At 45.5% G+C, this 20,033-nt stretch overlaps 2 protein-coding genes across 2 annotated transcripts; both read right to left on the reverse strand.

The window, feature by feature from the left end:
* Positions 1-12,903: 12,903 nt before the first annotated feature.
* On the reverse strand, positions 12,904-15,332 carry LOC123065367 (zinc finger BED domain-containing protein RICESLEEPER 2). The gene is made up of 3 exons (XM_044488676.1): positions 13,587-15,332; positions 13,455-13,505; positions 12,904-13,238 (listed from the first exon to the last, which is right to left on the reverse strand). Exon 1 carries the CDS (start codon positions 15,238-15,240, stop codon positions 13,948-13,950), a length of 1,293 nt encoding a protein of 430 aa, XP_044344611.1. The 5' UTR covers positions 15,241-15,332; the 3' UTR covers positions 12,904-13,238; positions 13,455-13,505; positions 13,587-13,947.
* Positions 15,333-15,397: 65 nt separating this feature from the next.
* On the reverse strand, positions 15,398-18,228 carry LOC123067492 (uncharacterized). The gene is made up of 6 exons (XM_044490267.1): positions 18,145-18,228; positions 17,731-17,870; positions 16,160-16,607; positions 15,883-16,089; positions 15,543-15,742; positions 15,398-15,410 (listed from the first exon to the last, which is right to left on the reverse strand). The coding sequence occupies exons 1-6, from the start codon at positions 18,226-18,228 to the stop codon at positions 15,398-15,400; spliced, it is 1,092 nt and encodes a 363-aa protein (XP_044346202.1).
* Positions 18,229-20,033: the final 1,805 nt, after the last annotated feature.

Below are 20,033 nucleotides of genomic sequence, written 5' to 3' on the forward strand. Positions count from 1 at the left end.
CGCACAGGGTGCGGTCGGCAAGGGGCCACGAGCGCCGTTTCGAGCGACGCGATGAGCTGCGGGCGGTTGCCGTGTGGATGAGCGCGAGCGCAGTGACCGTTGGGAGGGGAGATGGGGTCGGACGGGGAGGTCCTCACCGGCCCTGTAGTTGTGCAACGGTATGCTCGATGGAGGGGACGGAGATGCGTTTCCGGCGACGATGCGGCGGATGGCGACGGTGCGGCGGATGGCGACGTCGAGGGCCCCTTTCGGTCCAGGGACGGGGAGGAGGGTGAGGACGACGGCGACCATGGCGATGTGCGGCAGTGGAGTCGGGGCGGATCCCCTCGATCCAGATCGAGAGGAGGCAGAGGGAGTCCGGCGGGGAGGGCGGCGACGTGGTTCCGACGAGGGGGGGCTCCTGGCAGCAGCGGTCGGCGGGTAGCGCGAGGGGCAAGCGCCTCCTGTACGGTACACGTCGTGCGTTAGTGGGAGGATGGCGGCGCCAGGAGGGGAGCGAGGGAAGAGATGGGTGGAGTGGGGATCATGGGGGTGTGGGCTAGGTCATATGAGGGGCACCGGGTTGGGCCGATCGGAGCTGGCGGGTTGCCTTGGCCATTTGGACCAAGTGGCCTAGGGGTCTTTTTCTTTCTTTCCTTTTGGTTTTTCTGTTTTCTTTATTTCACCATTGCTTTCTATTTATTTCTCCTAGCAAACCAATTTTGTTAAAAGTGCCACTGGTCAAAACAAATACTATGTAGTATATAGTACTGCCACAAAAGTTTAGGAGTAAGATGATTTCATTTTAATTTTACTTAAATATGAATGATTTAAACGGTGCTGTTTTGGATTCTGTTTTGGTTGCTAGGGTCAATTTGGGCATTTTAGTTACCTAATCACAAATGACTATGGAATATTAGCAAAAATATGAACTATTTAGTTTTGCAGTTTGAAGAAGTATTTTAACTGTTTTAAATTTGAATTTGAACTTGGTTTAAATCAATGCGAGCTTATCAATAGTAACCATGGTGACATGGCATCATTAGTAGAGGGTTATTGTAGCTTAAATATCCGAGCGTCACACCCAACTACAGAGACGGCCAATTCCTGCAGATTGGAACCCCATTCCATTTATTCCTAGTTTAAAAGACAATGCTTTCAATGTTGTTAGGGACTACGTGCATATATTCCCATCATGGGAAGATTATAGTGAAGACAAACACCATTTTCACATCTTCCTATCCAACTTACGTGTAAGTGCTATTATTCATGGTTATTATTTTCCTGTTTTCTGCTGATCGAACACATCAATGATTTACATTACACTGTTGTAACTAGGTGAGGGTCAATCTGGATAGTCATGACGAGCAAAGCTTGCTTGTGCTTTTCAAGGAAGCATTGCAGCAGTATCGGTGTTACCTGAGGAAATCACACTTTGATGGCAAGTCCATAAACGAATTTCCGGTGAAGTCTCCTGTGCTAAATTTAGAAGACATTGAATGGAAAAACCTTGTTATGCACTGGTCTTGTTCCCAGGATGAGGTACTGTCAATGAAATCACATGACAATTTGAACTTCTTCTTTTCCGCATGTGCCTTATGGATCTTTTTTGCAGGAAATCAGCTCGAAGAAGAATTCGGGTTTGAAAAAAACGACAGGATATCGCAAATATGCTGCCCGCTGCTTTGCTCTTGTTAGTACCTGTTGTCCTGTATCACTGTACTTGCATACATACCTGGTTCATTATGTGACAGCAGTATGCATGATAGCTTGCTTATAAATTGTTCGCTCCAAATTATTTGATCTGTATGAATGGTTACATTAGTGTAGAATATATCCAATGCCAATGAATTTTTTTAGCTCTGCATTGTTCTTGTAAGTACATGCTATCCTTTATCAGTGTACTTATATTGGCAGGTAGTTGTTCATGTACCATCACTCTGCAGCTTATTTTCCTTTGCCCTCCATTTTCTACACATCAGATCTATATTTACTCTTACCATAAGGTTGGTACTGAAGAAGTTTAGATGTGCATTGCTCTTGGCTGTGCCTTTTTCCTGCATCGCTGCACATACATTTATAGCTACTTGGTTATGTAGCATCACTCTTCATCTTATCTTAAATATTCTCCATTTTTTTCTATATTATCACATCTATATTTACTCTTAACAAAATGTAGAATAAAGGCAATGCTTATGAAGAACATTCTGTGCTAAACTTCTTGAATTGCCCCCCCCCATCAGCATGGACAAGGGCTTTATAGAGCCTGTCTTCACCAGTAATGTAAGTTTGTCCTTCTCAAGCCTTCAAACTTTGTTGTGTATATTTGGTTAGGCATGACTGCAATAGCTGTTTATTTTTGGTGTTTGCATCAAATTGCATGTTTAAAGTTTATTATGTAGTTCATAAACAAAAGTTTGTCCTTCTTAATTTAAGTTTTCAGTTGTACAACCAAGTTCCTTCTTCATACCATGTAAATTAAACTATACAGAGCAAGTGATCTTCTTTTGCACTGCATGTATGCTTCTGTTCTTCATCCGTAATCCAGTGGTGTGGTGAACCTACCCACTACATCACAATGTCATATTCTGCAATGTCTTAACTATGAACAATGTCATATCATTCTACTATTATTTAAACCGCCTCTTTATTTGCCAATCTGAAATGGGATAAATTGACAGCACACTAACCATTGATACTTATGAGTTCTTGATCTGTAATCCAGTGGTGTCGTGAAGCTGCCAACTCCTTCACAATGTCAATTCCTGCCATGTCTTGACCTGAACAATACCATATTGTGTTAATGCAATTTTAAACTGTGTCACTTTATTCGTTAGTAAGAAATGTGATGAATTGTCAGCACTGATACTTTTATGTGCAAAATCGGTCATCTGTCTGCTTGTTTATCTTTCAGAGTGAGGAAGATATAAGTGTTGAACAAGCGCAGTCTCATCATCTTGCTTAGCTGCTTGCGCTGCAGCTCCCTAGCAGGGCTAACCTTTCTTGAACTCTATTGAAGTGTTGTCGGTTTTGTATATTATTTTGTCGACATGTTTATTTGCACTGGTGGCGATCTTTGATGCCCGGTGTATGTAATCTGCTATCTGCTTGTGCTTTATTATCATAGAGGCGAACTTTGATGCCCAGTGAATTTAATATGCCGTAATTTCTTTATTGTATAGTCTAGGTTTTTTCTTATTCACGATGCTGCAGTTATTTTACTGTATATATATCCTGTCTTCGCAGTAAACCGGCCAAACCGTAAAATTACGATACATAATCGGGCCGTCATGCAATCACGATGTATGATCCGCATCATGGGCCCCGTCAAACTGGCCCACTAGTAGATTCGGGCCATTAATAGACCGAGTAACGCCCGGCCCTCTTTTCGCAAGAAAACTCAATGGGCTTTTAGGAGGCTGAGAAGTAGGCTGGGCCTGAAACGTGCCGAATAGCTCACGGGCCGGCGACAGCCCAAAATGGACCCCGGCCCTTGATTGTGCGAATCAATTCATGGGCTTTTAACAGGCCAGAGTTGTCTTGGTCCTTGTTTTGCCCAATCAGATATCGGCTGCGAGCAGGCCGGATGCAAACCGGGCCGTAGTTAGGCCCAACTATATGACGGGCTTTTAACAGGCCGAAATTAATATAGGGCCGAAATGTTAAATGTGCCCTTAACAGGCCGAAACTAATATCAGGCCGAATTACTAAATGGGCCTTTAGCAAGTGGGCCCAAAAGCATAGCGTCCAGTCAACGGGCCAAATCTGATATGGGCCATAATTGAGCCCAAAGCCTCTTAAAGGGCCGGACCTGATCTGGGCCGTGATTTGGCCCAGAAAGTGGGAGGCTTTTAACGGGCCGGATCTTATATGGGCCATTACTAGGCCCGGAACGTGGCAGGCCATTAATGGATCGGGTCAATTATGGGCTGACATTTGGCCCAAAACATGGCACCCAGTTAATGGGCCGACCTACTAGGGTCCTCAAAATCTTGTGGGCCTATAGCTGGGTCGGCCCATTAATGTCGGCGAAATCTCGTGGGCCTTTAGCTGGGCCGGCCCATTATGATCCGCAAGAATTTTGTGGGCCTTTACCTGGGCCGGCCCATTATGGCACACAAAAATCTTGTGGGCCTTTACCTGGGCCGGCCTATTATGGCCCGCGAAATCTTGTGGGCCTTTAGCTGGGCCAGTCCATCATAGTCCGCAAAATCTCGTGGGCCTTTAACTGGGCCGGCCCATTATGGGCCGCCAAATCTTGTGGGCCTTTAGTTGGGCCGGCCCATTTAAACTTGATTGGCCGTGCCACGTGTCGACGTATCATAGGCGCCTTCTGTCCAATGAGTGGATGACATATGTCCCAACGATGAGCCGACACGTGTTTCCTCCAACCAATGATGATTTTACACGTGGAAAATCCCCATTGGTCGGGGCTATTAACGGGTTATCGGATCCAAAACCTGACCTGATAGCTAACGCGTTCCATTACGGTGGATGCCATGTGTCGGTCACCCTTGACGAAAGCACTTCTGTGACGCGTGATTTATCGTCATGGAAGTGGACACTTCCATGATGATAATTTTGGTAATGTCATGGAACACTTCTACAACAGCACAGGTATGACTATCTTGATTCTGTCATAAATTTGTCATGGATGTACATGCATGACAAAAAACGCGACCTACTGTGACAAACATGTATCATCACGGAAGTGTATTTTTTTGTAGTGCAAGCCCTGTGTCGTTATCATAGCCGCAGGGTTCATTCCCGGTGTTTTGAGGAAGGCGACCTTGTCCTTAGGCGTGTTCAGTCAGACAAGGGTACAAACAAGTTGACGCCAAAGTGGGCAGGCCCTTACCGGGTAGTACGAGTCACCAGACCTAGCATAGTCCGTCTGGAGATCATAGATGGCATTCAATTGTAAAACTAATGGAATATTGAGCATCTCCGCAAGTTCTACCCGTAAGGCGCGGCTGTCGGGCACTGCCCGGCAGCCACCCATTTGTACAAGCCTTGCCTCAGCTGCATGTAACCCCTTGTACAAAGCCATGGCGATGACCTTGTGCGCCAGAGAAATAAACGAAGTGTTAGGGGGGCGACCAAGTTGCATGCATGCATGAGCATTCCAAGAGCATTTGCATAAGAATTTCATGAGCATCTGCATATGCATATAGATAGGATCGCATCCTGCATCATTCTCACCGGCATAAAGTTGAAGGTTCCTACCGTGAACTTGGCTTCTACAAGGAGATGAGAAGATGAACCAGCACTGCGATCCCCGGCAAGCCAAACAGATAAGTTCTACCTCTTTTCCATAAGTGTTCTGTAAGCTAAAACTTGTGCATGAGAAAGCTTCGCCACTCTTCAAAGCTTAGGTGCTCCCACTTTTGGCTAGAACATTGCTTCAGCCTAGGTGGTCGCAGTGGCCTTCACTGAGAAAGAGTTGGCGGGGGGCTGGTCCCATTATTTTTTGCCCAGTAGACTCCGGTCCCCGGCAACAAAATAGAAAAAGGGTACCGGCATGATAGCCTGCCGGGGAAGACTCGTTTATTTAACTAAAGAGGCATCCCACATCTGCATGGACATACACATGCACGAGCAGGGGCGAAGCCAGGATTTGGACATAGGGGGGTGAAGGAGACATGATATATAGATTATTTTTAAAATAGCATGCACAGTGTGTCGAGTACGACGTCTTTTAAAGAAGTAGAATAAAAACGAAGATAACATGAAGAGCGTCAAAGGCTCACGATCTCTTTGTCATTGCAACTAAAATCAACGATAAAAAGGGATAATTAGTTAATAATCTTACGCCATTTGATAAACATATGGTTTTTGTCTTCTACGAAGCAATTTGTATAGCTTGTCAGTAAAAATGTAAATAAGTAATGAATCTTAATTCTTAAGAGCTTGTATATAGTTGTACCTTGATTAGGTCAATATGAGTAGACAAAATTAACGAACAACAATCGGATGCGCAGATGCAGTGGCGGGGCAGCAGTGCGTTGCTTCAAGAGCGCCAACAATCCAGTCAGTAGATAAGAAATCCAGCACGGCAGCCATCATCCTTGAAGGGCAACTGAGATTGATGCATTAGATTAGACTACCTTTTAGGCTGCAGATCGTGTATATGTCGTACCTTCAGGTTTCAGACTGCAAAGAACTCGATCAATTCAGGCGGTAGTTTCCCTCCCCGGCGAGTGGCGGCAGGCGAGATGGCGGTGGCCCTGGCGAACTAATAGAAGATAGGAATCATCTATGTTCTGTACCCTCGTCCAATGCATATGACCTAGGGCCTCGAAGGTAAAATACATACATGGCCACATGCCCAAATTGGTCTTTCGTTTTTACTGGGCCATGTAAATCTGTTAGGCTTAATTCTTAATTAGCGCTGGTTATATATGCATGCTGCCGATTTCTACGCATAGTATTAGTAATCCATAGGGGGGGGGCAAGCGATGGGGGGTGTCTGACCCCTGCTCGCACCCCTTGTCTCCTCCCCTGTGCACGAGTTCCCTGCAAGGCTCATCTTTTTCATTAATATGCTGATTATACAAGTACAAAGCCTTACAGAACACATACATGGGCTCGAGAGATTACATTATTCGAATTAAAATTTGGCAAGTGCCTACAAGTTTAAGATTGAAAAAAGATAAGTGCCCCATCATGCCTTTGCCCATGTCCATCTCCTTCAGGAAAAGGTCGAGGAAGCCGATGGCGGACCCAACTGGGATTCGGCGCCTCCCCAAGATCAGGATGGCGCCGCTTCTCAGCAAGAAGGAAGAAACTGGAGGGAAAGCGCGGGTGGTGGCACTGCCGGAGGACCAGATGAAGGACACGGAGTCACCGGCAAACACAACTCGTCGGAACGGTCACCCCGTTCTTGGTGCATCATGAGCTGTCGCCACCGTCCGCATCACTACCACCCAAAGACCTCAGATCGGCAGCCACACTGAACACCATGCTCTCTTGATTACCACACAGAGAGCATGGTCGTCCCCAACGGTCCTGACGTCATAAATCACTGCACGTTCCAAAGACGTGTATGGGAACAAGTAGCCCTCCTACGTGACCAGAGGATGACGTCCGGGAGGAGTCAGATCCGCCTTCGTCAACGGCGGACCTCCCCCCAGGGCTCTCCCTCAGCATTGCATCGGAACGAAGAATTAGGAGCAACCGACTACCACACCCCGCGCCTGTTGCAGGTCTCGACATGGTGTCATTCACGTCCCCTCCCACCAGAATCAAGGCTACGGGTGACCCAGCGACGAGCACACCGGAGTCGCCACCTCTGGTGCTATCACCGCGCCACCCGAATATCCTCCTCACACTTAAGGGAGAATCTGAGCTAAAACCCGAGGGCCAGCCCCGGGCTCTTCCTTCCAGCATACTCAAGACAAAGCAAGGTGGAGGAGGAGAAAGATGTGGATGAATGCCTCCACTCCTCCCTCGCTCCACTTTTTATAGGCGAGCGGGGGACTGGGGGCTGATTCCGTGATGGGTAACCACCGCCCTCCTCCACCAATTCGAGAAGACCGGGCCCTCGCTATAATGCTCTCCCGCACCACGCGGCTCCGTTACCTACCCTGCGCGATGCATGAAGCATACGTGGCTAAGGATAAGGGCGTGGTGGGAAGAGTTAATTGGCGGTTTCTACCCCGTGCGTTAAAGTCATTCACGGGCCATTACAAGAACGACCCGGCAACTATTGGCTTTACTTGATGCGCGGGAAAACCGGAAACTCGCCCGAACCCAAGACTAATGAAGAAACAAAAAAGACACCAAGGGGCCAATCTCTTTAGCGCCCGTGCCTATGCACTTATTAGGGCCTACCCCGACGATGCTCGACAGCGCAATCAGGGCACGCCCGGGGGCTTCTGTCGGTGCAAAAGACCCTGGGTATGTTGCCCTGACTGTGCACAGGCACGGGAACGAGATTGTGGCATCAAGCCATGCCAAAGTACAAGAGACCAAGATCTTCGAAGGACCAACATGCAGAACGAGAGGACCAAGATCAAGACAAAGAAGAAAAGTACCACTAGGAGAAAAGCCTCCCTTGCCGGGCAAACAGGCTTGGCGAGGGCCGAACCACCCTCGGAAGGAAGCAACCAAGACGTCCCGGCAGGGCCTGCCGGGACTCATGGAGGCAAGAAACACCTCATCACCCACTCCCCCATGACCCATGTCATGGATCAATGCGGTGTCAAGCCGCAAAGTGATCAAGTGACAACCATTCGCCACATGGCAGCCTCTTTCTACAGGAAAACCAACAGATGACACCCGTCACGTGATGTGTCGAACAAGCAGGCGTGGAGCTGGCAGAATAAGCCAGGCAAGGCTTGTCGGGCGAGCAATGATGTGATGTTGAGCAGCACATTTAATGCGCCCTATCAGCCTGCAGAGTTAGGTATGATAACACTATTTGCTATCTTATCAGCGCATAATGACTGATTTGCCATTGTGGTGACCCCTTAACCTATAAAAGGAGGCCCATGGCAACCGTAGAAAGGGTTCGCGAGGCTGGAAAGTTAGACACCCATACGCATGTAGCCACTGCCGCCCCTGTCGGGAAGTGTACTACGTTTCTTCCACCATAAATCCACCAAAGCAGGAGTAGGGTTTTACGCCTCGCGGCGGCCTGAACCTGGGTAAAATTTTCTGTGTGATACCTGTCGTGCTGCCCCACGCTCCTCTGCTCTTTGTGCAACGCGACATCCCCCCTGCCGAACCAGCAAGGGGCCCCTGGGTCCCATAGGTGGTTGTGGTTTCCCGCAACAACCTACAACTAGCAACGCCATAAGAGGGGCTGAGCAAAGCGGTGACATTGCCAAACAACGGTTTGCTCGGATGGTGAAAAAGGTTAGATGCTGGTTCATGGCATATTGGGTGGCTTGATAAACAAGTGGTAGGAAGCGCGACATAGCGATAGCATCGAGACAACTAGCATATCAAAGATAGTAGTGAGATCCAAGGTGACAGTCATTTTGCTTGAAATCCCGCTAGAAAGAAGACCGAGTCCATGAAGAAGATGAACGGACGACGATGAACCAAGCGTAGTCGAACGAATCCTCATGATTGCGACGAAACATGAACTATCTAGAAGAAGCACAACCGAAAAGAAGCAAACAACACAGTAAACAGACATCACATAAACATGGCATGATGCACATTCGAGTATGATGCATGTCCATTTTAATGAGGCATGGCATGGCAAGATTCAACAAACAATACCACAAATTAAGTGGAGCTCAGTTGCATATTGAAGGAACACCACATTTAATTATTCAGTTCGCTCTCGTTAAAGCTACTCAACAATGTTAAATATTGGTTAACATGGCAAGAGATGAAGCATAATTCAATTACCTATCTAGGCAAGTTTACGTGAGGCCGAAAATAACAAACAACAATTCTGGGAAATCCCTCACATGTCATTTAGCAATTTAATGAAAACAACAATTTTAAACATTTTAAATATTGTTATCGTGATGTGGAATACATAAACAAGTTTTATGCAATTTTAAGAAAAATGTTGACATCAGCATGTTATGAAGCATTTGTCACCGTGGCAGAAAGAAAGGGGTGCCACGGCAACGACAACGGAAATGGTACCACGACAACATTTCAATGATCCAACAACTCGTCGAGATATTAGTGAGATGTACGAAACATGCAAAAGATGGTGGGGTGGTCCCGGTTACCGGGTTCCCACGGGTCGACGCCATGGCAAACAAGGAGGAACATGCAATGACAACTCAGACACGGTGCAAATACGAGCATCTCATACAACAAACATGCGTTCGTCCATGGGCGTCATCTCGATGGTTATACCTTTGACGCGTGCGTTTCGAAGCGGATCGAGTTAGTAGTGGAAGTAGTTGTTCTCGCGATGGTAGTTGTTCACAGGTCTTGGCGGGTCGTCGTGTAGCCGTACATGTTCGTCGTGGAAGTCGTGGTGCACGGGGTCTTTGGCGGTCGACGATAGTGGTACATGGTTCGAAGTCTTACATATCCCATAGATGTTTAGGGTCCCCGCGAGGAACTTGTCGAATCCAGGGTTTCGGTCGTCGGTAGTGGTACACGCGGTCTTTACTTGGCGCCATCACCGTGTAGTCGTACTCGGGGTCCTAAAGACATCGGTCACTGTGGTAATTGCCGGTCCACGGTATCAGATGTGTGCGTGACTGGGTGGTTTGGTCAACCCGCAGGGGCAGCGTGTGTTCGTTATCTGCCTGAACGAGGATGACACGGAGGCAGGAGGGCAACGGCGGCGCCGCGAACTCCGGTGATGCAGAACGACGGGGAGGCACAGGGACGGCTAGGGCTGGACGGATCGTCCTTGGGGCGCCGGATCCTGGCTAGTGGCGAAGCTCCATGGCGGCAGACGAACTCCTCTGTAGGCAAATAGAGAGGGAGGGAGTCGGGTGAGAGAGAGAGGAAGTAGAGGGGCAGAAGGAGGGGGCAGGGCACGGCGACCTGCTGAGCTCCGGTAGCTCGTCTGGTCACCGATAGGCGGCCGGTCGTGGGGGAGACCCCAGTTAGGGGAGGCCGGGTACGGTGGGCAGGGCCCGGAGATGAGGCGGTAGAGCTGATGCTCGTCGCTGGTGAGGTAGCAGAGGAGGGTGGCGAGGCGATGCCATGGTCGCTGGAGGAAGAAGGGCACGGGATGCTTGCGTGGGGATCGAGACCAGGGCGCGGAGTTGTCCTCTCTCTGTGGCGTCGTCACGAGGAAGGAGGGGATCGAGGGGAGTGGTTGCGGGAGCGAGGGGATCGAGCGCTGGCGGCGTTGGAGGGAGGACGAGGGGGAGAGAGTTCGATCTGTAGAGGGTTAGGATTAAGAGGAGGTTGGATGGGCCTAGGTGAACAGCTGGGCCTCAGCACAAAAGGTCAAGTTAACTCTCTCTCTCTTATCTCTATTTCAAAGAAACAGAAACTTAGAAGAAATGCCGAGAGAGACTGGAGTGGAATTTGGGCATGAAGTTAATTTTCAAAAAAATGAGCTTGATCCCAGAAAATATAAATGGACATGATTGAAAGAATTAAGTTCAAACTCATTTGAATTTAATTCAAATTGGTTTGAACAGGAAGTGGGGGTTTGGAAGGTCCAAAATGTTGAGAATTTTGGAAGAGCCTCGATAAATTGGAGAAGAATTGTAGGCCAGGTTAGAGTGTCAAAACTTGAAGAAGGAAAGGCCAAGGGAATTAACATCCACGTGTGTTGTGGTAAATTCCAAATTAATGGAACATTTTATTATAGCTCCCTATTACTATTAGGAGACTTTGTACATGTTATAAAGAGAAATCACCATTGTAAATATCCCTCGATTTAAATGGATCGAAGATCCATATGATTTATTTCTTCGGGTTGCAAAAATAATAAAGATACGATGGCATGATGACATGATGCAATGCAAATGATGCTACGATGAAATGCAACAAACAAATAAAACACATGGCGACAACAAAAATAACTGGCAGGCATCTGGAGCGTCGGTCTCGGGTCGTTACAGTTATTGTGTTGGATTATATCCAAACGTCTAAAAATCTTGCAGATCCTTTTACTAAGGGTCTATCACGTAATGTGATAGATAATGCATCGAATGATATGGGTATGAGACCCACAATGTGAGTTGTTTCACAATGGTGACCTAGTCTATGTGATCGGAGATCCCGTGAATTAGTTGTGGAAGACAAGTTGTTGGTCAACTGAGAGGAGAGTATCCTTACCATTAAAATTACCACTCCACGAAGATGCAATACTCTCCTAATCTGCATGGCAGGTTGATGTATATCTTAATGTGTTCTAAGTGGCTCACTGAAGCAGAGATGTTGTCCTACAGAAGATCTTTTGAAGTACACACCTATATGAGTCTGATTGTTAAATATCACAATCTATGAGAGTAGGGTGCTCTCTAGTAAGCTCCACCCACGGGGAACACCAAAGGTAGCCTAGTATCGGCCAAGGCTTTGTGAGAAGCTAGATTCGCGGAAAACTTGCAGTTCAAGGCCAGTCCACTATTCAAGCTGCTTATTAGTGTAGCATAGAGTTCTAGGTGGAAGTTCAACTTAACAGTCTCCACTGCAGCACCGGTATATAAAATAGTGTTTTGTAACCAAAGGCAAATTTTGTGTGCCTTTAGGATCTGGTGGGGGATTGCTGGAATTCTGTCTATTTTGGGCCAGCCCAATAGTAGTTTCAGAAATTCCTAATAAACCCTAGAGGCCCATGCAGCCCATTCGTGCAAGGCAAGAGGTGGAACTAAAGTTTAGTCCCACATTGCTAGTTTGGTGGGAGTTGGACCTCCATATAACGGAGGATGTTTCCCCACATGTATGAGCATGAGAAAAAGAGGGACATTCACGCGCACCCTGATACATCTCCAACGTATCTCTATTTTTTGATTGTTCATGTTGTTATATTACCATTCTTGAATGTTTTACAATCATTTTATAGCAACTTTATATCATTTTTTGGGACTAACCTATTGATACAGTGCCCAATGCCAGTTGTTGTTTTCTGCTTGTTTTTTACATCGTAGGAAATCAATATCAAACGGAGTCCAAACGCAGAGAAACTTTTTGTGGATTTTTTTGGACCAGAAGACATCTAGTGGGACAAAGAAGTACCGAAGAAGGGGTCTGAGGTGAGCACAAGACACCAGGGCGCGCTTGGAGGCCCAGGCGCGCCCTGATGGGACAAAGAAGTACCGAAGAAGGGGTCTCAGGCTGCAAGTGGGATGAGACGCGGGAGTCCCACATAATGTCGCATCAACCCACATAATTATGTGGGATTAAGTGGGATGTCCACATAAAAATAAATGGGACTATGCGGGTTGTCACATACCCACATATTCTGAATGCAAAAATTGAAAATACAAAAAGTACATGTCAGGATACAGCAAGTTCATACTGTTTACTCTCCATGTATTAAGACTACAACCTGTCAGGATACAACAAGTACATAATCTGAATGCAAGATAAATTGCATTAATACAACCTGCCATCCTTTATTTGCAGCAAGACTAAAGACAAAATCAATTGTGATAAGACTAGAGGCTAAAACAAGATGAATTTTTTCAGCTCTTCAAGACCTTCCATCACCATCAACCTGCCATCCTTTCTTTGTAGCAAGACTAAAGACAAAATCAATTACAATAAGACTAGAGGCTACAGCAAGATGAATTTTTTCAGCTCTTCAAGATCTTCCATCACCATCAACCTGCCATCCTTTCTTCAAGTAGTAAACTAGCAACCCATATTTCCTGTCAAAAAATATGTCCGTCAGTCCATTTGCATCATAAGAATCCATTTTACAGGATAACTTAGGACTTTACAAGAAACATTGGAAGTCAAACAAGTAGCAAAGTAGAAACATTCAAATTTTCTTCAGAACAGAGGGCAGATGAACATTTTGCAGTAATAAGAATGCTGCTTGTTGCATAGTAGCTTAAATGATTCAAGGCAAGCACTACATATACCATGATCTTCTTCATCTGTCTCCAATGATACGCCTTTGTATTTTTCTGGATCTGCAAAACACAAAACACATAAATTATTAGATTAACTATGGTTATCAATTTTTGTGAGCAATAAAAGAAAGCCTTACTAACCATCAGTTCTCAGCCAATCTTGTAGGCAAATCAAAGCTTCGACGGTGGAGCAAGAAAGACTGCTCCTATAGTCGCTGACAATGCGTCCTCCAGAACTAAAAGCAGACTCGGATGGCACTGTGGACACCAAAATAGCCAATATGTCGCGAGCAATCGTAGAGAGTACCGAATACTTGGGAGAGTTGATTTTCCACCATTCTAATATGTCCAACTCTTTCTTCCGTGGATACAACTCCTCTTTCAAATACTGATCCAGCTCATTATTTGCTTGTCCTTTTTTGCAACGGATATAATGATCCCACTCTGCAAGTGGATCATCGTCTTCTTCATCCTCCTCGGCACCAGGACTCCCACAATCTTCTTATTGGTGATGAACAAGAATCTCTAGAGAGTACTGATCGAAAAGCTTTTGGATTGCTTTCTTTAATTTAAGCATCCATTTATTGGCTTCAATTTCACTTCCAAAGTCTTTTAACATATATTCAAGTAGATCAAACTTAAACCTTGGATCAAATACAACCGGAACACAAATCGACTTGTAGGACTCCTTCCAATACTTCTCTAACTTTATTTCCATTTGCTGCACCATATGCGCAATGATGGTGTTCTTACTTGATGACTCTCTGTTCAAGATCTTCTTAATCTTACATAGCTGGGGGAAGTAGAGATGACTAGTCGGATACTTAGATCCAGAGAGAAGTTTGGTTGCTGTGTAAAATCCTTTTAGCAATTTGCATGCAGATTCAGCCATTTTCCATTCAATAGGTGTTGGACAAAACTCGTACTCCTTGTCTTGCTGCCCTAAGGCATCAAATGCACTTCTAAATGGTATAGCTGATTCAGGCATCAAATATGTGGAATTCCAACGAGTTTGTACATCTACAGAAGGCTGCCTAACAAAACAGCACCCCACTTGATTGATTATCTCTTGAAATTGTTGGCCTCTTGATTGCAAACTCTTTACGAATTGGATAGATTCTCGAATGTTATTGACCACAGATTTCATTGCGAGAAGAGCATCTTGAACCATCAAGTTGAAGACATGAGGAGCACATCGACAATGAAATAATTTTCCTTTCAAGAGAAGACAACCTTTTTTAACCAAATTCTCTCTTAAGTGGTTTATCATCGCGGTATTCACCGGTGCGTTGTCTAACGTGAAACCAAAGAGCTTATCCTCTAAATTAAACTCTTGAATAGTCTTTAGTATCACACCATACATGTTCATAGCATTGTGAGGTGTCTGCATCATGAAGAATCTTATGACAATTTTTTTAATTTGCCAATCTGAATCAATCAAGTGGCAGGTGATGCAAAGATAACCCAATTTTTGGTTTGACGTCCACATATCTGCTGTCAAAGATACTCTACTAGTAGACTTCTCAAAATATTGTTGCACTTTTAGTCTGTTTCTCTTAAAATTTTCCATGCAATCATTTTTGACAGTTGTTCTCGAGGGCACTTTGAACCACGGATTTAAGGAAGCAGCAAAGTCCCGAAATGGTTTGTACTTCGCGAGAGAGAACGGCAATTCATTCACAACAATCAACTTGACTAATTCAAACTGTGAGACTTTAGCATCAAATTTCCAATTAGGATCTACCACCTCAGGAGGACCCAACTTGTAAATCATTTCATTCATAGCAATTTTCATTGGGCATACCTTCAGGTGCCGACGTAAGTGGCTGGTCCCACTGTCTCGTGTGGCCGGAAAAATTTGTTCACAATGATTACACTGGCCTTCCACAAGCATTCGACCATCATAGATTGGCTTGTCCTCCTCCCAAATGCGAGATGTTAGCTTGCGGCGTCTACGCTTTGACCCTGCATGCATGAGAAAAGAACACCTTAAAGGTTTAAACATAGAGGAATCTCGTGTTACTCGACAAAGTCGACCATAGGAATATCCGGAAGCAAATCTTACCATGGGAACTAGGTCTTCTCGCTGCAGGAGACAGATTTTGAAGCAAAGGGGTGTTCTGTAGCAGCGTCCATTGTGATTCAGGTGTCTCTAGTTGATCTGCTAACTTTGCTCTTTTTGCGGAAGCGTGCCTCACCGCCGATGACACCCTCTTCAATGCAGCTGATCTTGCTAACATATTGACCCCTGGGGAGCTCGCCACAATCTTTGGAGAATAAACTCGTGGACTAGCTCTCTAGAACAATGTAAACAATAATATGTCAGAATCAAAGCAGGTTAAATGACTGGATATGTGAAATAAAAATAGAACAAACACCAGATTTATATCAAAGAAAACATTAACTACTAATATTGTTGGTAGACCATAGTTCGTACCTTGCAAGGTTTAGCTTCCTTTGCAGCAACCTCCTTTGCTTTACGAACATTTTCCGCCTTCAATTTAGCATCATCCTCAATCAATTTTTTCTCCAAGAGCTGGAGACCCTCAAAATCTACATCAACAACCCTCCTCTCCTCTGGTTTAGAGGCCTCCAGAGACTTCTTCTTTTCTTGCACCTTCTCATAATCTTCAAGGGTCATCTCCTGCTCCAAAGTAACGCATCAGTAAAAAGCTTGAAAAACAGCTAAAAGTGAGGAAAGCGTAGGAAAGTACAATTTTCTCTTGTTCAATGGGAGCCTCCTGCTCTTTCTCAGCAGCGGTCCCATTAGGAGCATCCCCATTAGAGTCTTCCTTCGTAGGCTTTTGCTTCTTCAGCTTCCTCTTGGCAGAGCCACTGAGGCACTTGGTCTTGTCAGATTCAGAAGCAAGGACGGCTTCAACAGCATTCTCAGCAGGGGCTTCATGGACAGCAGCTATCTTCTTCTTCTTCTTGGAGCCAGACCTTGGGAGTTCATGCCCAGGCCGCTTCTTGCGAGCCTCACCGGTGGTGGAGTTGGACAGCTGCGCTAGTCTGGCCGTGGAGGAGTTGGACGGCGGCGCTGGTGCAGCTGTGGGGGAAGTGGATGACGGCGTTGGTGCGGTGACGTTGGAGGTGGAAGGCGGCGTTGCGGCGTCCACGGAGATTATGGATGGCGGCGCAATCTGACAGAAGGTTAAATGGCTAGATATGTCAAAAAGAAGTAGAACAAACACCATATTTATATCAGAGAAAACATTACAGATTACACAAAATAAAAACTGTTATATCCTGGAAGGGCCCGGAAGCACGTCTCTTCTCCCGTGAACACAATAAAGCTATTTAGTTAAGAAGTCAGCATCAATCAGCACTGATGCTGTTTCACAATAGTAGTAAGAGAATATAACGATACGGTTTATCGTTTGGAAACTCCAGCTTATTTCATATGAGACAAGATACAGGGCCTGATGAGTTAAGTCTATTTGAACTTACCTGTTTTACAGTATTTGAAGTTTCCAAATATCAGGCACATCCAAAGATAAAGAGAAGTTAAATTTTGAACAGATCAAGAATGGCAAGGAATTGCTTCCAGAACAATGACACAATGAACCGCAATGTAAACCGCAATGTCGATAAAGCTGAGCTTCCAAATACTAGCCAATAAGGTCTTCTCTTTCAGTTACTATACTGGCTGCTTATAAAAGGCTCTTACTCCTTCAGTGCGATGGCACTAAGCAGCAGTACATGAAATTTACTGAAACATCTCCGTGCCTACTCCTCGGCAGCAAGAGTTTTAAGTACTTTGATTATTATTACTCCAGTTTGGTGCCCTGCGTCATTTCTATCTTTCAGAATGTATAAGATGGAATGCTACTGTTAATTCATCACTGATATATATTCATGGATTCATGGATTCAAAAAATGTTTGCAAATTAAATAAGTTCCCAAATTCAAAAAATGTTCACAAACTTAAAAAATCATGGGAGCTTAGTATCTCTATAGATGGAACTCATAGATATCTTTTTCACTCTAGCATTCTCCAATTATGCACGCATTCAGATTAGATTAAATCATACAGTATCACATATGTAGTCAACTGAGCATTGACATTTTCTTTTCCTTACGACCCCAGACGACCAGCGTTGACATACAGTAGCAATGGATAAGGAGACTGGATTCTTTTGAAGTATATTAATATCGTTGTGACATTGTTTAATTTGCTATCGCTAGGTAATCATTTAGTAAAGGCGTCAAGCCACTAGCTAGCTACAACATCTTTGACTGAAGAATTGAACTCCTCCACTGCGGCACTGCCCCAATCCATTACTCTATTATCTCCAAAGGAAAAGCAAACACAATTATTGATGTGCATTCTACAAGCCCAAACTCATCTAAGACATGGTCACCTCTCTCATCTAATGAATCATCAGTGTCCTGCTGCTTGAAGGACATACAATTGGCCTCAACCTGGTGGTTTCATCAGTAGGGCGAGAACTAAATGAGAACTAAAAGATGACATTTAGGATAAGAAGTTGAGATGATGACCGGCTGAAGTTGAGCACCATGCTTCAGTAGGCCAAGAAGGCAAGAACACATGTGGCAATTTACAGATCCACACTGTTTCGGAAGCAAATACAGGCGACAGAGATCCACTAGATTCACAGTAGAATTAAGATTGAAAGGATTGCATCTTCAGCCGGTCTCACAAGGCCAGATCTCAAGGGGATAACCGGATAGCTACCTTGGCAGGTTCTTCTTGGACAGCAAGAATCTTCTTCTTCTTGCAGGGAGGTCGCTTCTTGCGAGCATCGCTGGTGACAGCCATGGTGGTGGCTGACGGCGGCGCCGCTGGGGCGGATATGGAGGAGGTGAATGGTTGCTCTGGTCCGGCAGTGGGGGAGTTGGAAGGCGGCGCTGGTACAGCCATGGGGGAGGTGGACCGCGGCGCTGGTGCAGTTGTGGGAAAGGTGGACGGCGGCGCTGGTGTGGGTACGATGGAGGTCGAAGGCGGCGCTGCGGCGTCCATGGAGATGATGGATGTGGGCGTTGCGGCTTCTATGGGATAGGTGGACGGCGGCGCTAGATCGGCCATTGGGAAGGTGGACGGCAGCACTAAGCTGGCCATGGGGAAGCGGCGGCGGCGGCGTGCCTTATCCTAGCATCGTTCGTACAAAGAGGGGAACGAGGAAGACAGGAAGAGGGGAATTAAGTGGGTCATACGTGGAAAACGTGGGTCAGCCCACTTAGCCCACATTCTAAGTCGCAGGTTACGCGGGTGTCCACGAGCACAAATTAAGTGGGTTTTTATGCGGGCGCCGTGGACGGCCCGTGTCCACTTGTAGCCTGAAAGGAGGGGATCGAGGGGAGTGGTTGCGGGAGCGAGGGGATCGAGCGCTGGCGGCGTTGGAGGGAGGACGAGGGGGAGAGAGTTCGATCTAGAGAGGGTTAGGGTTAAGAGGAGGTTGGATGGGCCTAGGTGAACAGCTGGGCCTCAGCACAAAAGGTCAAGTTAACTCTCTCTCTCTTATCTCTATTTCAAAGAAACAGAAACTTAGAAGAAATGCCGAGAGAGACTGGAGTGGAATTTGGGCATGAAGTTAATTTTCAAAAAAATGAGCTTGATCCCAGAAAATATAAATGGACATGATTGAAAGAATTAAGTTCAAACTCATTTGAATTTAATTCAAATTGGTTTGAACAGGAAGTGGGGGTTTGGAAGGTCCAAAATGTTGAGAATTTTGGAAGAGCCTCGATAAATTGGAGAAGAATTGTAGGCCAGGTTAGAGTGTCAAAACTTGAAGAAGGAAAGGCCAAGGGAATTAACATCCACGTGTGTTGTGGTAAATTCAAAATTAATGGAACATTTTATTATAGCTCCTTATTACTATTAGGAGACTTTGTACATGTTATAAAGAGAAATCACCATTGTAAATATCCCTCGATTTAAATGGATCGAAGATCCATATGATTTATTTCTTCGGGTTGCAAAAAAAATAACGATACGATGGCATGATGACATGATGCAATGCAAATGATGCTACGATGAAATGCAACAAACAAATAAAACACATGGCGACAACAAAAATAACTGGCAGGCATCTGGAGCGTCGGTCTCGGGTCGTTACAGTTATTGTGTTGGATTATATCCAAACGTCTAAAAATCTTGCAGATCCTTTTACTAAGGGTCTATCACGTAATGTGATAGATAATGCATCGAATGAGATGGGTATGAGACCCACAATGTGAGTTGTTCACAATGATGACCTAGTCTATGTGATCGGAGATCCCTTGAATTAGTTGTGGAAGACAAGTTGTTGGTCAACTGAGAGGAGAGTATCCTTACCATTAACAATACCACTCCACGAAGATGCAATACTCTCCTAATCTGCATGGCAGGTTGATGTATATCTTAATGTGTTCTAAGTGGCTCACTGAAGCAGAGATGTTGTCCTGCAGAAGATCTTTTGAAGTACACACCTATATGAGTCTGATTGTTAAATATCACAATCTATGAGAGTAGGGTGCTCTCTAGTAAGCTCCACCCGCGGGGAACACCAAAGGTAGCCTAGTATCGGCCAAGGCTTTGTGTGAAGCTAGATTCGCGGAAAACTTGCAGTTCAAGGCCAGTCC

This window comes from Triticum aestivum, chromosome 3B (assembly GCF_018294505.1).
Source record: "Triticum aestivum cultivar Chinese Spring chromosome 3B, IWGSC CS RefSeq v2.1, whole genome shotgun sequence".
NCBI classification, from domain to species: Eukaryota; Viridiplantae; Streptophyta; class Magnoliopsida; order Poales; family Poaceae; genus Triticum; species Triticum aestivum.

Excerpts from the sequence above, each read along its gene's own strand:
- LOC123065367 (XM_044488676.1), bottom strand. The coding sequence starts at position 15,240 with ATGAAAATTGCTATGAATGAAATGATTTACAAGTTGGGTCCTCCTGAG.
- LOC123067492 (XM_044490267.1), bottom strand. The coding sequence starts at position 18,228 with ATGGCTGTCACCAGCGATGCTCGCAAGAAGCGACCTCCCTGCAAGAAG. Across the intron at positions 17,871-18,144 it reads TCCAAGAAGAACCTGCCAAG|GTTGAGGCCAATTGTATGTC; the intron begins GTAGCTATCCGG and ends TGAAACCACCAG. Across the intron at positions 15,743-15,882 it reads AGGAAGCTAAACCTTGCAAG|AGAGCTAGTCCACGAGTTTA; the intron begins GTACGAACTATG and ends ACATTGTTCTAG.